Source organism: Anolis carolinensis, unplaced genomic scaffold, assembly GCF_035594765.1.
Source record: "Anolis carolinensis isolate JA03-04 unplaced genomic scaffold, rAnoCar3.1.pri scaffold_7, whole genome shotgun sequence".
NCBI classification, from domain to species: Eukaryota; Metazoa; Chordata; class Lepidosauria; order Squamata; family Dactyloidae; genus Anolis; species Anolis carolinensis.
In genome coordinates, this window is record NW_026943818.1 from 25,176,537 (window position 1) to 25,194,488 (window position 17,952).

The 17,952-nt window shown below is 38.2% G+C and overlaps 2 protein-coding genes across 3 annotated transcripts in view; one reads left to right on the forward strand and one right to left on the reverse strand.

Annotated features, from left to right (window-relative positions):
• tnfaip1 (TNF alpha induced protein 1) overlaps window positions 1-8,502 on the reverse strand; it is a 24,016-nt gene extending 15,514 nt beyond the window's left edge. The window contains exons 1-4 of one of the 2 annotated variants that reach the window (XM_062959832.1): window positions 8,336-8,502; window positions 2,287-2,627; window positions 391-560; window positions 205-294 (exon numbers count right to left, since the gene is read on the reverse strand). In XM_062959832.1, coding sequence (XP_062815902.1) covers window positions 205-294; window positions 391-560; window positions 2,287-2,509 — 483 coding nt within the window. In that variant the 5' untranslated portion in view covers window positions 2,510-2,627; window positions 8,336-8,502. Of the gene's footprint in view, window positions 1-204; window positions 295-390; window positions 561-2,286; window positions 2,628-8,262; window positions 8,309-8,335 lie in introns of those variants that run through there. The other variant, XM_062959831.1, reaches the window with a different exon arrangement.
• ift20 (intraflagellar transport 20) lies at window positions 8,493-16,397 on the forward strand. The gene is made up of 5 exons (XM_062959833.1): window positions 8,493-8,650; window positions 10,977-11,115; window positions 13,934-14,019; window positions 14,155-14,258; window positions 15,925-16,397. Exons 1-5 carry the CDS (start codon window positions 8,564-8,566, stop codon window positions 16,004-16,006), a joined length of 498 nt encoding a protein of 165 aa, XP_062815903.1. The 5' UTR covers window positions 8,493-8,563; the 3' UTR covers window positions 16,007-16,397.
• The last annotated feature ends 1,555 nt before the right edge of the window (window positions 16,398-17,952 follow it).

Consider the following 17,952-nt stretch of genomic DNA (forward strand, 5'->3'; position numbering starts at 1 on the left):
GTAATTTTGTGATGCAAAATCCAGCATATCTATTTTGTTTGCTGTGTCATAATAAAATAATAATAATAACAATAACAATAACAATAATAATAATAATAAATACTTTCTCTTTGCAAACATCCTCCCAGCCCCCTGCTATTTGTTTAGAAAGCACAAGTGGGACTTGGCTTTGCAAATATGGGAAAGGTTTAGTAGTGGCTTCACCTTCATGGCCGATTCTATGAGCCTCTCTTCTTCTTTGGGGGACGTGATGACGGGGATGTTGCAGACGGGCTTGTACGACTCTTTCTTGTCCTGTGGGAAAGGAACCCCACCCGCAAAGGGTTATTTGCCGGCCAAAGCTTTGCTGGGAATTCTGAGCATTGCCGCAAGTGACCGTCAGAGCCTTACCTGCAGGGCCGCCTGACAGAGGTCAACCAGCCCCTGGATGAGGTAGTACTTGGCTTCGGCCATCAGCTCTTTGATCTCCTGCCGGTTCTTCGGCAGGGCAACCGTGTTGTCTCGGAGATAGTTCAAGATGGAGCCAAAGTGTTTCCCACAGCGGTCGATGAGGATCCAGCCTGGAAACAGAACGAGACGTCAGCACAGCATTGGTGTCTCAGACGTAAACAAACAGATCATCCCTTATGGGTTTCCCCAAAGGTCCTTGCAAGTGGGTGGGCTACAATTCCCGGAATCCCTGAGGGAGGGACTACAGCTCTGAGAAGCACTGCTGGTGTGGGGATTCTGGGATCTGTAGTTTGCTGAAGTATGTTGCAACCACATCAGTCACCCAATCTTAAGAGTACCAGGCCTTTGAACAATAGTAGCAGCATCAACTACAACTATATGTCTCAGGATATAATGACAGACCTGGTTCGAACTCAAAATGCGCCTTAATGTATATTTATATGTGTAACAGTGCTCCATGCAGTCATGCCAGTGGCCACAACCTTGGAGGTGTCTATGAACAACTCCGGCTCTTCGGCTTAGAAATGGAGATGAGCACCAACCCCCAGAGTCGAACGTGACTGGACTTAATGTCAGGGGAAACCTTTACCTTTTATATGTGTATTTTATGAATATTTTAATGTAACTTAATTTTAAATTGAATTAAAATGTTATTGTAATTTTTATTTTTGTGTTTCATATTTGTAAGCCGCCCTGAGTCTCCTTATTGAGTGAGAAGGGTGGCGTAGAAATACTGTAATAAACATCAGGGAATCACAGAATCCTAGAGTTGGAAGAGACCACAAGGGACATCCAGTCCAGCGCCTTACTACACAGCAGGGTAAAGGTTTCCCCTGACGTTAAGTCCAGTCATGTCTGACTCTGGGGGTTGGTCCTCACCTCAATTGCTAAGTCGAAGAGCCGGCGTTATCCGTAGACACCTCCAAGGTCATGTGGCCGGCATGACTGCATGGAATGCTGTTACCTTCCCGCTGGTGCGGTACCTATTGATCTACTCACATTTGCATATTTTTGAACTGCTACCCTGTTTCCCCTAAAATAAGACATCCCCAAAAAATAAGACCTAGTAGAAGTTTTGCTGAATTGCTAAATATTAGGCCTCCCCCAAAAGTAAGACCTAGCAAAGTTTTGTTTGGAAGCATGCCCAGCGCCCACCAAACAAAACACCATAGCATGCAAGATTGGTAAATGTACATACCAGTTGTATATGGAAATAATGGTAGTAACAAGAAATTCTTGACAGAAGTCACAGTTTGTCTGGTTTTGTTATGTTGGTTTGTGATGACAACTACTGTACAGTATAGAATAAATGTTCATTTTTTTGTTCAACAATAAATGTGAATTCTTCTTCATGGAAAAATAAGACATCCCCTGAAAATAAGACCTAGTGCATCTTTGGGAGTAAAAAATAATATAAGACACTGTCTTATTTTCGGGGAAACACGGTAGGTTGGCAGGAGCTGGAGCTAACAGCGGGCGCTTAAGCCGCTCCCGGGATTTGAACTGGGACCTTTCGGTCTGCAAGGTCAGCAGCTCAGCGCTTTAACGCACTTCGCCACTGGGGCTCCTACTATACAGGAAGATACAATAAAAATATAATAATAGTAATAACAATAAAAAAACTTTCTTTATTTTCCGCCCTATCTCCCCAAAGGGACTCAGGGCGACTTCTAACAAAAAATTGGCAAACATTCAATGCCATAATATATTGAACAAAGACAAAATAAACAACCTCGCAGGGACACGAAATGGGTCAGGGTTTACAGTGCACAATGCTAGGGCACAGCCCTTCTTCACCACGGAATCACGGCCTTCAGCATCAGCCAGGGGACTTACCGTCCTTGTCCGAGAGGACCTCCATCCTGCCGCTGAACATGGCCTTCAGCATGGTGTCGTGCCGCGTCAGGACCTGCACCGTGGTGTAGTAGAGGCAGCCTCCCACGTTGAGCCGCACATACTTGTTGCCCAGGGCACCCGCTCGGAAGCTGCCGAGGCCGGCCCCCTTGGGCTTGGACCCCGAAGCTGGGCAGAGGGCCGTCAGGCAAGTGTCCCCGGACATCTCCTTCTGCAAGTAGATGACAACTCTGCAGAGGGTGGGCTTGACCGACTCCGCCGTGGTGGGTGGGGGGATGGAGGGCTGCGGAGCCAGCAGTTGGATCTGGGGGCTGGATCCCGAACTAAACAACCACCAGAGGCAAGGAGGAGAGAAAGAGATGGTTAGAACCAAGCAGACATTCTTTGCTTCGACAACAATTATATTATACAATATGATATGTATATACAATATATTGTATTATTAGTATAGCATAATGTGAGCATGGCAATGATGAGGCCCGGAAAGATCTGTTAAGTCGAAGTAGGACTCAGAAAATTCCCTCAGGCAGGAAGCAGCCAAGTATTGAAGCTACAAGGCTATTCGATAATAATAATAATAAAACTTTATTTATACCCCGCCGCCAAGGTGGTCAATTGCAACTCACACTTTCCTCAAACAGACAATAGTTCTTTCTCCCACCCTGGACATTATTCCACAGATATATAAAGCCCACTTGCCTAGTTTCCAAGAGACCTCACCACCTCTGAGGATGCCTGCCATAGATGAGTCAACACATTGACTCAGAAAATGTTCCTAAAGTTGAGTTTAAACAAATCTAACCCATTGTCATATTGGCTTCTTTCTAGTTAACCTCAAGGACTGCCACTTTGCTTACCTAATAATAATAATAATAACAATAACAACAACTTTATTTTTATACCCCACGTCCATCTCCCTGAAGGGGCTCGAGAATATATGGTACATTTTATTATTTTTCTCTATTATTATTGGTATTATTACATTTATTATTTTACTCCATTATTATTACATTTATTATTGTACTCTATTATTGTTGCTACTATTACATTTATTTTACTCTATTTTTATTATTAATAATAATACATTTATTATTTCACTCTGATATTATTATTATTACATTTATTATTCTACTCTATTATTACATGTATTATTTTCCTGTATTTATTATTATTATTACATGTATTATTTAACTCTATTATTATTAAAAGGATACATAAGCACATTTACATTGAAGAAGATGAGAATAATTATTTAATCAGAGTTAGGAAGTCTTATCTTAAATTACAGCTTGTTGTAAATATTCAAAAACATTTAACCTACCGATGCCTCATTAATGTAATTTTATTGGTATCGATTTTTATTTCTGAAATTTCCAACCCTGGGCTTATACTTGAGTCAATGATTTCACAGCTTTTTGTGGTAAAATTAGATGCCTCGGCTTATATTCGGGTCGGCTTATACTCGGGTATATACGGTAGGTTAAAACACAATCCACTAATTAAAATAATATAACAGTATAAATATAAAACGACATAAAACACAACAAATACTTTAAAACCCTGGACATAAAGTACTGTATATGCAGAGGGTACCTGATAGTATGTGTATACAGTAGAGTCTCGCTTATCCAACGTAAACGGGCCGGCAGAACGTTGGATAAGAGAATATGTTGGATAATAAGGAGGGAGTAAGGAAAAGCCTTTTAAACATCAAATTATGATTTTACAAATTAAGCACCAAAACATCATGTTATACAACAAATTTGACAGAAAAAGTAGTTCAATACGCAGTAATGCTATGTAGTAATTACTGTATTTACGAATTTAGCACCAAAATATCATGACGTATTGAAAACATTGACTACAAAAATGTGTTGGATAATCCAGAACGTTGGATAAGTGAGTGTTGGATAAGTGAGACTCTACTGTACTTTCAAGTTAAGACCCGATGTTTGGCAACCCTAACAACGCCATGGGGTTTTCTTGAGCAAGGTAGTTATACCACCTCCTTCCTTTGAAATAAAGTCTATAGCACCAGATGTCGGTTGAACGAATACCAACAACGGTGAGCAAAGGTGGAAAGAAAAAGGTGATACCTGTGATTTTTTTCAAGCTGCAGTTCTCTATGACACTCTAGTTACCAGAACTGCCTTTCAAATGAGACCAAAGTCCGTCGTTTGGTCACCACATCGCTATGCAGAAGAGGCAGGAACTGGGAAAAAGATGTTCCGGATATCGTAATGGGTCTGACTCAGCTGGTCCCACACAATAGAACTTCTTCCTTTGCTTCCCCTCCACATACAGTTCTGGTATATGTGTGCTGTTTGCTTAACCACGTGCTGGAAATAGCCAAAGGCTTTAACAAGTATTGATCTCCTCATTGGGCAATGCCACTGGTATCTGGAAAAGGAGGGCATCAGACTCCAAGGCCGGGGAAATGCCAACGTTTATGGCAATGCGGAAAGAAAACCAAACTCAGAAAGACTTTGAACAATTATACAATCAGGTTGGAAAATGAATCTGAACTTAAAGGTGAATACTGCATATATTCGAGTATAAGCCTAGTTTTTCAGGCCATTTTTAAAGACTGAAAAAGCCCTCCTGCCTGGGGGAATTTCCTGAGTCCTACTTCGATTTAACAGATCTTTCTAGGCCTCATCATTGCCATACTCATATTATGCTATACTAATAATATAATATATTGTGTATATATATATCATATTGATAATAATATTATAATGTAATACAATTTAATAATAATACACTATTATAATGGTATATTTATATTCCATGTAATATTACTAATAATATTGCAGTATAGTGGTATAGTGCAATATAGTAATATATAATGCTTATATTTTGCTATACCAATACTATTATATATTGTATGTACATATAATTTGTAAGCCGCCCTGAGTCCCCTTGGGGATGAGAAGGGCGGGATATAAATGTCGCTAATAAATAAAAAATACTGTATATACTCAAATATAAGCCTAGTTTTCCAGCCCTTTTTTTAAGACTGAAAAAGCCCCCCTCGGCTTATACTTGGGTGAGGGTCCTGGCTGGCTTATATTTGGGTCAGCTTATACTTGAGAATATATGGTACATTTATTATTTTTCTCTGTTACTATTGGTATTATTACATTTATTATTTTTCTCTATTATTGTAGCTATTATTACATTTATTTTACTCTATTATTATTATTATTACATTTATTATTTCACTCTGATATTATTATTATTATTATTATTATTATTGCATTTATTATTTTACTCTATTTATTATTACATGTATTATTTTCCTGTATTTATTATTATTATTATTACATGTATTATTTTACTCTATTATTATTAAAAGGATACATAAGCACATTTCCATTGAAGAAGATGAGAATCATGATTTGATCAGAGTTGGACAGTCTTATCTTAAATTTGAGCTTTATGTAAATATTCAAAAACATTTCATCTACTGATGCCTCAATTAATGTAATTTCATTGGTATCGATTTTTATTTCTGAAATTTACCACCCTCGGCTTATACTGGAGTCAATGTTTTCCCAGTTTTTTTGTGGTAAAATTAGGTGCCTCGGCTTATATTCGGGTCAGCTTATACTCGAGTATATACGGTAAATTAGAAGCAAAAGGGTACAAATCCAAGCCTTTCGGAGTCTGAATCCGACTCAACTCTAAGCCTCCCTAGAAAGTAAAGTTCTTCGTTGAAGGATTGCAAACGTTGAGAGCTTTGCCCAGCTTTTTCATGAGTCCACTTCCTCCCCATTCAGTAATTCAGCTAAAAATACGCTGGCATTTCAGGCCCCACCCTTTGGTTTCTGCGCAGAATGACCATACGACTCTGAGAAGTTCTCTAAAATGGAATTTGGCCCCTGGGGTTAAAGAGATTGCTTTTCCTTCATAAGACACCATGTGAAACTCAATGAAAGTGCATTGGACTGAAAGAGATGTTTCCAATTTTGCCATAAATACAATAATATAATAATATATAATACTGACATTATGCTATACTAATAATATATTGTATATACATATAATATTGATAATAATATTATAATGTAATACAATAATACTGGATATAATACTAATATTATGCTATACAAATAATATATTGTTTATACTTATAATAGTGATAATAATATTATAATGTAATACAATATAATACACTATTTTAATTGTATGTTATATATTGCACGTACAGTAATATTACTAATAATATTGTAGTATAGTCATATAGTACAATATAGTAATATATAATTGTATAGTACAATATAATAATAATACAGTAGAGTCTTACTTATCCAAGACTTGCTCATCCAAGGTTCTGGATTATCCAATGCATTTTTGTAGTCAATGTTTTCAATATATCGTGATATTTTGGTGCTAAATTCATAAATACAGAAATTACAACATAACATTACTGTGTATTGAACTACTTTTTCTGTCAAATTTGTTGTATAACATGATGTTTTGGTGCGTAATTTGTAAAATCATAACCTACTTTGTTGTTTAATCCCTCCTTATTATCCAAGATATTCGCTTATCCAAGGTTCTGCCGGCCCATTTAGCTTGGATAAGTGAGACTCTACTGTATATAATACTAATATTATGCTATACCAATAATATACTATTTTAATTGTATATTTTATATTGCATGTAATATTACTAATAATATTGCAGTATAGTCGTATAGTACAAGATAGTAATATATAATGCTTATATTATGCTATACAAATAATATAATATATTGTATGTACATATAACATGTAAGCCGCCCTGAGTTTCCTTCGGGGTGAGAAGGGCGGGATATAAATGTAGCTAATAAATAATAATAATAAATACAGTAGAGTCTCACTTATCCAACATAAACGGGCCGGCCGAATGTTGGATAAGCGAATATGTTGGATAATAAGGAGGCATTAAGGAAAAGCCTATTAAACATCAAATTAAGTTATGATTTTACAAATGAAGCACCAAAACATCATGTTAGACAACAAATTTGGCAGAAACAGTAGTTCAATATGCAGTAATGCTATGTAATTTCTGTATTGACTACATTGACTACAAAAATGCGTTGGATAATCCAGAACGTTGGATAAGCAAGTGTTGGATAAGTGAGATTCTACTGTAGTACAAGATAGTAATATATAATGCTTATATTATGCTATACAAATAATATAATATATTGTATGTGCATATAAGTTGTAAGCCGCCCTGAGTCTCCTTCGGGGTGAGAAGGGAGGGATATAAATGTAGCTAATAAATAATAATAATAATGATAATAATTAGTACAAGATGGTAATATATAATGCTTATATTATGCTATACAAATAATATAATATATTGTATGTACATATAACTTGTAAGCTGCCCTAAGTTCCCTTCAAGATGAGAAGGGCGGGATATAAATGTAGCTAATAAATAATAATAATAATAATAATAATAATAATAATAATAATAAATAGTACAAGATGGTAATATATAATGCTTATATTATGCTATACAAATAATATAATATATTGTATGTACATATAACTTGTAAATCACCCTGAGTCTCCTTCGGGGTGAGAAGGGCGGGATATAAATGTTGCTAATAAATAATAATAATAATAATAATAATAATAATAATAATAATAAATAGTACAAGATAGTAATACTGTAATAATAAATAGTACAAGATAGTAATATATAATGCTTATATTATGCTATACAAATAATATAATATATTGTATGTACATATAACTGGTACCGCCCTTCGGGGTGAGAAGGGCGGGATATAAATGTCGTAAATAAATAACTAAATAAAATAAAATTATCCCCGCCCGCCCGTTTCATTTCCTTTCCAGGCCATGACTCCCCCAAACACAAAATCAATCCCACCTTTTATTTCCCCCCCCCCTCCCGCTTTCCAGGGCCCGCCCGCCTCGCTTTTTGCGTTCTCCTCACTCGACGCCTCTTTCTTTCCTCGAAATTGGCGAATTTCTCGCGGCAGCTACTCTCCGAGGCCTCCGAAACTCACCGGGCTGAAGTGAACCGGCTCCCGGGAGAGTCGGCGCGCCCTCCGGGTCCCAAGCCCAGCCGAAGGGCGGAGCTCGAAGCGCTAGCCTCCAGCAACAGGCCGTTCTCGTCAGTCAGGAGCTTCCGCCTACAAATCCCGGCATGCCCGGCTGGCGCGCCGCTCGTGACGCAATCATCAGCGGACGAGGATGACGTACCTTAGGACGTTTCTATCTCCCCCTTTAAGAGAATGGTACGTTCCAAGTGGGCGGGGCTGACGCTGCCTCTGTCGCCGTGGCAGCGCGGGGAGCGGGCCTGGAACGACCCACTTGGGCAGGTAAGGGGTCAGGGGGTGATGGGTGTTGCAGTCCGAAGCCCCCATTTAATAAAATAGGCCTTAGTTGTCTATAGGGACCCATCCAGGCTTTGAACAGAAGATCACAAGGCCCCATCCCAGCCTTTCCCAAGGCTCTAGAGGTCTGGGGATGATGGGTGTTGCAGTCCAAAGCCCCCATTTAATAAAATAGGCCATAGTTGTTTGTAGGGACCCATCCAGGTTTTGAGCAGAAGATCACAAGGCCCCATCCCAGCCTCTCCCAAGGCTCTAGAGGTCTGGGGATGATGGGTGTTGCAGTCTGACATCTCGAGAGATAGGGTATTATTACTAAAGTTGTTCATGATGGGAATATTTTACTGTTATTGTTTTAATTATATATGCTGTTGTATTGTTCTATCTGTTGATCGGGCTTGGTCCCCATGTGAACCGCTCTGAATCCCCACGGGGAGATGGAAGTAGGTTATAAATAATTGTTATTATTATTGTGTGCCAAGTTCAGTCCAGATCCATTGTCCCAATGGGGAGAAAGGAGGGGTATAAATAAAGATAAAAATAATAATAGGTAGTGAACCCACTATCTATTATTATTATTATTATTATTATTATTATTATTATTATCTTTATTTATATTCTGCTGTCAGAATGTGAGTGAACTAATAATAATAATAATAATAATAATAATAATAGAAAAAACCTTATTTCTATCCTGCACTATCTCCTCAAGATGACTCGGGACAGCTCACAACAAACAGCAGTAAAGATTCAATGCCATAAATGACCATAACTCAAAAGTAAAACATATTTAACATAATAATAATAATATACATTATTTATATGCTGTTCAAGGTGGTTCACAACAAACAGCGGCAAAGATTCAATGCCATAAATAATAATAATAATTATTATTATTATTATTTTATTTTTGTACCCCGCCACCATCTCCCCAGAGGGATTCGGGGTGGCTCACAGATATAAAACCAGCATACAGTGATATCAAATATAAATATCAAATACAAAAACACACAAATAAATTTAAAAGGCATTAAAAAAATCACAATCATTATAAAAAACATGAAAAACACAGCAATAAAAACATAAAAAACGGTCAGAAATGACCATATAATAATAATAATGATGATGATGATGATGATGATGATGATGATAATAATTGGCAGTGGGGTTCCTACAACTCTCTGAATGTGAGTAAACTAATAAAAATAATAATAATAATAATACAGTAGAGTCTCACTTATCCAACATAAACGGGCCGGCAGAACGTTGGATAATAAGGAGGGATTAAGGAAAAGCCTATTAAAACATCAAATTAAGTTATGATTTTACAAATTAAGCACCAAAACATCATGTTATACAACAAATTTGACAGAAAAAGTAGTTTAATACTCAGTAATGCTATGTAGTAATTACTGTATTTACGAATTTAGCACCAAAATATCACAATGTTTTGAAAATATTGACTACAAAAAAGCGTTGGATAATCCAGAACGTTGGATAAGTGAGACTCTACTGTAATAAGGCTTTCTGAATTTGAGTGAACTAATAATAATAATAATAATAATAATAATAATAGGCAGTGGGTTCCCACGGCTCTCCGAATGTAAGCTAATAATAGTAGTAATAATAATAATAATATGGCTTTCTGAATGTGAGTGAAATAATAATAATAATAATAATAATAATACTTTATTTCTATCCCGTCCTATCTCCCCAAGGGGACTCAAGGCAGTTCACAACAAACAGCGGCCACAAAGTGCAATAAAAAAAAAATGACCATAACTCAAAGTAAAATATATTGAACATAATAATAATAATAATAATAATAATAATAATAATAATAATAATATACTTTATTTATATTCCGCTCTATCACCCCGAGGGGACTCAGGGCGGATTACAGAACACACATACGTCAAGCATTCAATGCAATTATACAATTAACAAGGGCAGACAATACACAAACAGAGGTAAAGGCCTCTCCCATCTTATTCCCGGCATCTTGGAGGCTGTGTTCGACTCCGGTCACAACGGGATGCTGTCGTTCCATCTTCCATGCCAAGGACGTCCTTAGACATCCTCCCGATTGATGTCCTTAGGGGCGCCTTTTAGTACTTCCCAGCTAAAAGCAGTACCTATTTATCTACTCATCTTTTCACTTTCGATCTGCTAGACGGGCAGGGAGCTGGGGCTGACAGCGGGTGCTCACCCTAAGCCAATTAAAGCTAAAAGCCTGGTTTTCAGGACTCTATTCCCCGAACAAAAACATCCTACCTTTTTGTGTGTGTGTATTTGTGATATTATTTTGTTTCAGGAGACGGTAAAGATGGCAAAAGACATCCTGGGGGAAGCCGGGCTTCACTTTGATGAGCTGAACAAGCTGCGGGTTTTGGACCCGGAAGTGTCCCAGCAAACGGTGGAGCTGAAAGAGGAGTGCAAAATATTCGTCGACAGTAAGTGGCGGACCCACAGCGGAGGATGGACCAGTCCCTAGAAGCACTGTTTTCTGTTCGTGGTTTGAAAGTGTTATTTCCTGTTTAATTGTGTGGTCCTTACTTCGAAAATAGTTGTTCTGCTCCAGAAACTTTGTTTTTGTGGCTGTCACAGGTAGTGATTTCATGAGATATCCATTGAAAAACTATAGCAAGAAATGCCTAATCTTGGAAATGGCTGGAGACATTAAATAGTAGTACATTCCAACCTCTTTCCTGACCGTGTTGGACAGAAGTGTGTGTGTTTTTTAAAATTAATTTTTATTAGTGATTTTCCAGAAAAGTTTTTAACACTGTATCCTGCTTGTTGATTTTAATTATTGTTTTTATTGATGTTGATGTTTTTTACTGGGATAATTGTTTTATTGCTTTGTTACTGTTATTTGTTTGTTTTATTGGGCCTGGCCCCATGTAAGCCGCCCCGAGTCCCTTCGGGGAGATGGGGTGGGATATAAAAATAAAGTTATTATTATAAAGTTATTATTATACTCATATTACGCTATACTAATAATATAATATATTATGTATATATATCATATTGATAATAATATTATAATGTAATACAATATAATAATAATACACTATTATAATTGTATATTTATATTCCATGTAATATTATTAATAATATTGCAGTATAGTGGTATAGTGAAATATAGTAATATATAATGCTTATATTTTGCTATACCAATAATATTATATATTGTATGTACATATAATTTGTAAGCCGGCCTGAGACCCCTTGGGGATGAGAAGGGCGGGATATAAATGTCGCTGATAAATAAAAAATACTGTATATACTCGAATATAAGCCTAGTTTTTCAGCCCTTTTTTTAAGACTGAAAAAGCCCCCCTCAGCTTATACTCGGGTGAGGGTCCTGGCTGGCTTATATTTGGGTCAGCTTATACTCGAGAATATATTTATTTACATTTATTATTTTTCTCTATTATTATTGGTATTATTACATTTATTATTTTATTCTATTATTGTTGCTACTATTATATTTATTTTACTCTATTATTATTATTATTACTATTATTTCACTCTGATATTATTATTATTATTATTATTATTATTATTATTGAACTTATTATTTTACTCTATTATTACTTGTATTATTTTCCTGTATTTATTATTATTATTATTACATGTATTATTTTACTCTATTATTATTAAAAGGATACATAAGCACATTTCCATTGAAGAAGATGAGAATCATGATTTGATCAGAGTTGGACAATCTTATCTTAAATTTGAGCTTGATGTAAATATTCAAAAACATTTAACCTACTGATGCCTCAATTAATGTAATTTTATTGGTACAGTAGAGTCTCGCTTATCCAACGTAAACGGGCCAGCAGAACGTTGTATAATCGAATATCATTTATTTATTTGCAGTATTTATATTCCGCCCTTCTTTCTCACCCCAAAGGGGACTCAGGGCGGATTACAATGAACACATATATGGCAAACATTCGATGCCAACAGACAAACAACATATATAGACAGACACAGAGGCATTTAACATTTTTTTCCAGCTTCACGATTCTGGCCACAGGGGGAGCTGTTGCTTCACTGTCCACTAGTGGCTGTACTTCCTCATTCCTTTCCTCGTGTTTTGCTGGCAGTTTTATGGTGTTGTAAATTAGTTAAATTAGCCTCATGCATAAAGCGTACCTAAATTTCCCTACTTGACAGATGCAGCTGTCGTTCGGGGCTGCATAGGTCAACAGCAAGCCAGGCTATTTAATGGTCGGGGGCTTAACCCGACCCGGGCTTCAAACTCATGATCTCTTGGTCAGTAGTGATTTATTGCAGCTGGTTACTAGCCAGCTGCGTCACAGCCCGGCCTATATGTTGGATAATAAGGAGAGATTAAAGAAAAGCCTATTAAACATTAAATTAGGTTATGATTTCACAAATTAAGCACCAAAACATCATGTTACACAACAAATTTGACAGAAAAAAGTAGTTCAATACACAGTAATGCTATGTAGTAATTACTGTATTTACGAATTTAGCACCAAAATATCATGATGTATTGAAAACATTGACTACAAAAATGCATTGGATAATCCAGAATGTTGGATAAGTGAGACTCTACTGTTCTATTGTGTTTTAGTGTATTGTTATTGCTTGTTGTTTATACTGTTTTAATTGTTTTTAATTTGCTTTTTGTTTTGTATTGTTATATTGTGTGTTGAGGCCTTGGCCTTTGTAAGCCGCATCGAGTCCTTCGGGAGATGCTAGCGGGGTACAAATAAAGTTTAATAATAATAATAATACTGCAGGGGTCCCCAAACTAAGGCCCGGGGCCCGGATGCGGCCCATCGAAGCCATTTATCCGGCCCCCCATGGCACAAGGGCAGAAGTGGGTTGGGCTAAATGACCCAAGGGGTCTCTTCTTCTCTTACAACCATTATTATTATTATTATTATTATTATTATTATTATTATTATTAAACATTGAGGCTGGGTGGACATCTGTCAGGGATGCTTTGCTTGTGCTTTTGGTGCACAAGGGCAGAAGGGGATTGGACTGAATGGCCCAAAGGGTCTCTTCCAACCCTCTTTTTATTATTGTTGTTATTATTATTAATTATTATTGCTCGGTGGCCAACTATAGTCCGGCCCTCCAACGGTCCGTAGGATCGTGAACCAGCCTCCTGTTTAAAAAGTTTGGGGACCCCTGCTCTACTGTATCTGTTTTTATTTCTGAAATTTACATTCTTATTTAAACAATACACACTTCTGTCCGGTGATTTTGTTTCTTGTCAAACAGAAATCGGGGAATTTAAGAAAATAGTGGGCAACCTCATTGAGCTCGTCGACCAGCTCGCCAAAACAACTGAAAACGAGAAAATTAAGGTAATTTGTTGCTGTTCCGTGGCCACCGTATTGACTGGATTCCCTTTCGAGCAGGGCTCTTGGTTCTTTGCTGCAGAAAAGGGGGATTGTCGAAACAAAATGCATCCAAGTGTACCTCTTCCTTGCTTTCCGTAGGCCATTGGTGCTCGCAACTTGCTGAAATCCATCGCAAAGCAAAGGGAGGCTCAGCAGCAGCAGCTCCAGGCGTTAATAGCAGAGAAGACCACGCAGCTTGAAAGGTAGAGAGAGATTCTCTAGCTGAGTGGTTCCCAACTTATGGTCCGCGGAGAACTAAAAAAAGGTCTGTGAGCCAAGGGGAGGCTTGCAGGGGGTCCCTTGCCTCCCCAAGCGCCCCCAGTAAGCTGTCACCACATGCCCTTTCCAGTTAACTCACCACATCATGGTGCCTCTTTTACAAACCCTCACACCCCTCCTTGAGTTTCTTGCAAAGCAATACATTCTTATTTAAACAATACATTTAAAATACTGTATATACTCGAGTATAAGCCTAGTTGTTCAGCCCTTTTTTTAAGACTGAAAAAGCCCCCCCTGGCTTATACTTGGGTGAGGGTCCTGGTTGGCTTATACAGGAGAGTCTCACTTATCCAACATTCGCTTATCCAACATTCTGGATTATCCAATGCATTTTTGTAGTCAATGTTTTCAATATATCATGATATTTTGGTGCTAAATTCATAAATACAGTAATTACTACGTAGCATTACGTACGGGCTGTGGCGCAGGCTGTTGAGCAGCTACAATAAATCACTCTGACCATGAGTTCGAGGCCAGCCCGTGGCGGGGTGAGCACCCGTCAATTAAAAATGAAAAATAGCCCCTGCTCGTTGCTGACCTAGCAATCCGAAAGATAGTTGCATCTATCAAGTAGGAAATAAGGTACCACTTATAAAAGTGGGGAGGCAAGTTTAACTAATTTACGACCTGGAATGAGGAAGAGCCGTCAGAGTGGATGATGAAGCAGCTGCTCCCCCCTGTGGCCAGAATCCAACATCCCCTCAGGAGAAGGTTAAATTGCCTCTACGTCTGTCTGTCTCGGTCTCTGTTTGATGTGTTTATGGGCACTGAATGTTTGCCATGTATATGTATATTCTGATTCGCCCTGAGTCCCCTTCGGGGTGAGAAGGGCGGAATATAAATACTGTAAATAAATAAATAAATACTGAACTACTTTTTCTGTCAAATTTGTTGTATAACATGATGTTTTGGTGCTTAATTTGTAAAATCATAACCTAATTTGATGTTTAATAGGCTTTTCCTTAATCCCTCCTTATTATCCGACATATTCGCTTATCCAACATTCTGCCAGCCCGTTTATGTTGGATAAGTGAGACCCTACTGTATTTAGGTCAGCGTATACTCGAGAGTATATGGTACATTTATTATTTTTCTCTATTATTATTGGTATTATTACATTTATTATTTTTCTCTATTATTGTTGCTACTATTGCATTTATTTTACTCTATTTTTATTATTATTAATACATTTATTATTTCACTCTGATCTTATTATTATTACAGTACATTTATTACTTTTATTCTATTTATTATTTGTATTATTTTCCTGTATTTATTATTACTATTACATGTATTATTTTACTCTATTATTATTATAAGGATACATAAGCACATTTACATTGAAGAAGATGAGAATCATGATTTGATCAGAGTTGGACAGTCTTACCTTAAATTTGAGCTTGATGTAAATATTCAAAAACATTTAACCTACTGATGCCTCAATTAATGTAATTTTTTGGTATCTATTTTTATTTCTGAAATTTACCACCTTTGGCTTATACTAGAGTCAATGTTTTCCCAGTTTTTTTGTGGTAAAATTAGGTGCCACTGAGCTTGCATTCAGTCTCCTTGTGTTTACTTTCTTTCCAGGTACCGAGTCGAGTACGAAACGCTGTGCAAAATAGAAGCGGACCAAAACGAATTCATCGACCAGTTCATTTTCCAGAAATAGGGGCAGGGGGGACTTAAACTGGAGGCACAAAACAGACCAGGAGGCCTTAAGCCATTCCCGTAGCCCAAGAATTTAGCTTCCAAACATGGCCTAGAACTTGACCAAAGCCACATCTCAGCAGGTGGAAAGCGAACCTGAGCGGATACCCTATTGATGTTGGACTAGAGTCCCCATCATCCCCAGCCTTAACCATTTATGGGACCCCAGCGTTGGAGGAAAGCTGTTGTTGCGGTAGAATTGATACTATTTCCCGACGGATGCACTTAATATATTTTCTAATATTTTTTTTAATGTCCAACGTTTTGAACCACCAGACTGTTCTGTATTTATACATCTCCCCTTTCCTTACTTTTTTAAAAAGATAAATCAGGTAATAAATATTTTTTCGAAACTCCTTGTTTCCATTCCGGTATGGGGAGGCTAGAAAGTGATGCTCAATGGGGAAAATGGATGCACGGATTTCTAATGCCATTTGTGTTTGTTGTTAAAGTGCAAAGTATGGAACCCTGCGCAGACGAGGAAGCCTTAGCATTGAATGGTTGTGTTGTTAAAGTGTGAAGTATGGAACCCTGTGTAGACGGGGAAGCCTTAGCATTGAATGGTTGTGTTGTTAAAGTGTGAAGTATGGAACCCTGAGCAGACGGGGAAGCCTTAGCATTGAACGGTTGTGTTGTTAAAGTGCGAAGTATGGAACCCTGCGCAGACGAGGAAGCCTTAGCATTGAACGGTTGTGTTGTTAAAGTGTGAAGTATGGAACCCTGTGTAGACGGGGAAGCCTTAGCATTGAATGGTTGTGTTGTTAAAGTGTGAAGTACGGAACCCTGCGCAGACGGGGAAGCCTTAGCATTGAACGGTTGTGTTGTTAAAGTGTGAAGTATGGAACCCTGCGCAGACGGGGAAGCCTTAGCATTGAACGGTTGTGTTGTTAAAGTGTGAAGTATGGAACCCTGTGCAGACGGGGAAGCCTTAGCATTGAACGGTTGTGTTGTTAAAGTGCGAAGTATGGAACCCTGCGCAGACGGGGAAGCCTTAGCATTGAATGGTTGTGTTGTTAAAGTGTGAAGTATGGAACCCTGCGCAGACGGGGAAGCCTTAGCATTGAACGGTTGTGTTGTTAAAGTGCGAAGTATGGAACCCTGCGCAGACGGGGAAGCCTTAGCATTGAACGGTTGTGTTGTTAAAGTGCGAAGTATGGAACCCTGCGCAGACGGGGAAGCCTTAGCATTGAACGGTTGTGTTGTTAAAGTGTGAAGTATGGAACCCTGCGCAGACGGGGAAGCCTTAGCATTGAATGGTTGTGTTGTTAAAGTGCGAAGTATGGAACCCTGCGCAGACGGGGAAGCCTTAGCATTGAATGGTTGTGTTGTTAAAGTGTGAAGTATGGAACCCTGCGCAGACGGGGAAGCCTTAGCATTGAACGGTTGTGTTGTTAAAGTGTGAAGTATGGAACCCTGCGCAGACGGGGAAGCCTTAGCATTGAACGGTTGTGTTGTTAAAGTGTGAAGTATGGAACCCTGCGCAGACGGGGAAGCCTTAGCATTGAACGGTTGTGTTGTTAAAGTGTGAAGTATGGAACCCTGCGCAGACGGGGAAGCCTTAGCATTGAACGGTTGTGTTGTTAAAGTGTGAAGTATGGAACCCTGCGCAGATGGGGAAGCCTTAGCATTGAACGGTTGTGTTGTTAAAGTGTGAAGTATGGAACCCTGCGCAGACGGGGAAGCCTTAGCATTGAACGGTTGTGTTGTTAAAGTGCGAAGTATGGAACCCTGCGCAGATGGGGAAGCCTTAGCATTGAACGGTTGTGTTGTTAAAGTGTGAAGTATGGAACCCTGCGCAGATGGAGAAGCCTTAGCATTGAACGGTTGTGTTGTTAAAGTGTGAAGTATGGAACCCTGCGCAGATGGGGAAGCCTTAGCATTGAACGGTTGTGTTGTTAAAGTGTGAAG

Bases quoted from the DNA above. Each gene is read 5' to 3' on its own strand.
- ift20 (XM_062959833.1), top strand. From the start codon at position 8,564: ATGGTACGTTCCAAGTGGGCGGGGCTGACGCTGCCTCTGTCGCCGTGG. The intron at 8,651-10,976 runs GTAAGGGGTCAG...ATTTTGTTTCAG, and splicing joins GGAACGACCCACTTGGGCAG to GAGACGGTAAAGATGGCAAA. The intron at 11,116-13,933 runs GTAAGTGGCGGA...CTTGTCAAACAG, and splicing joins GTGCAAAATATTCGTCGACA to AAATCGGGGAATTTAAGAAA.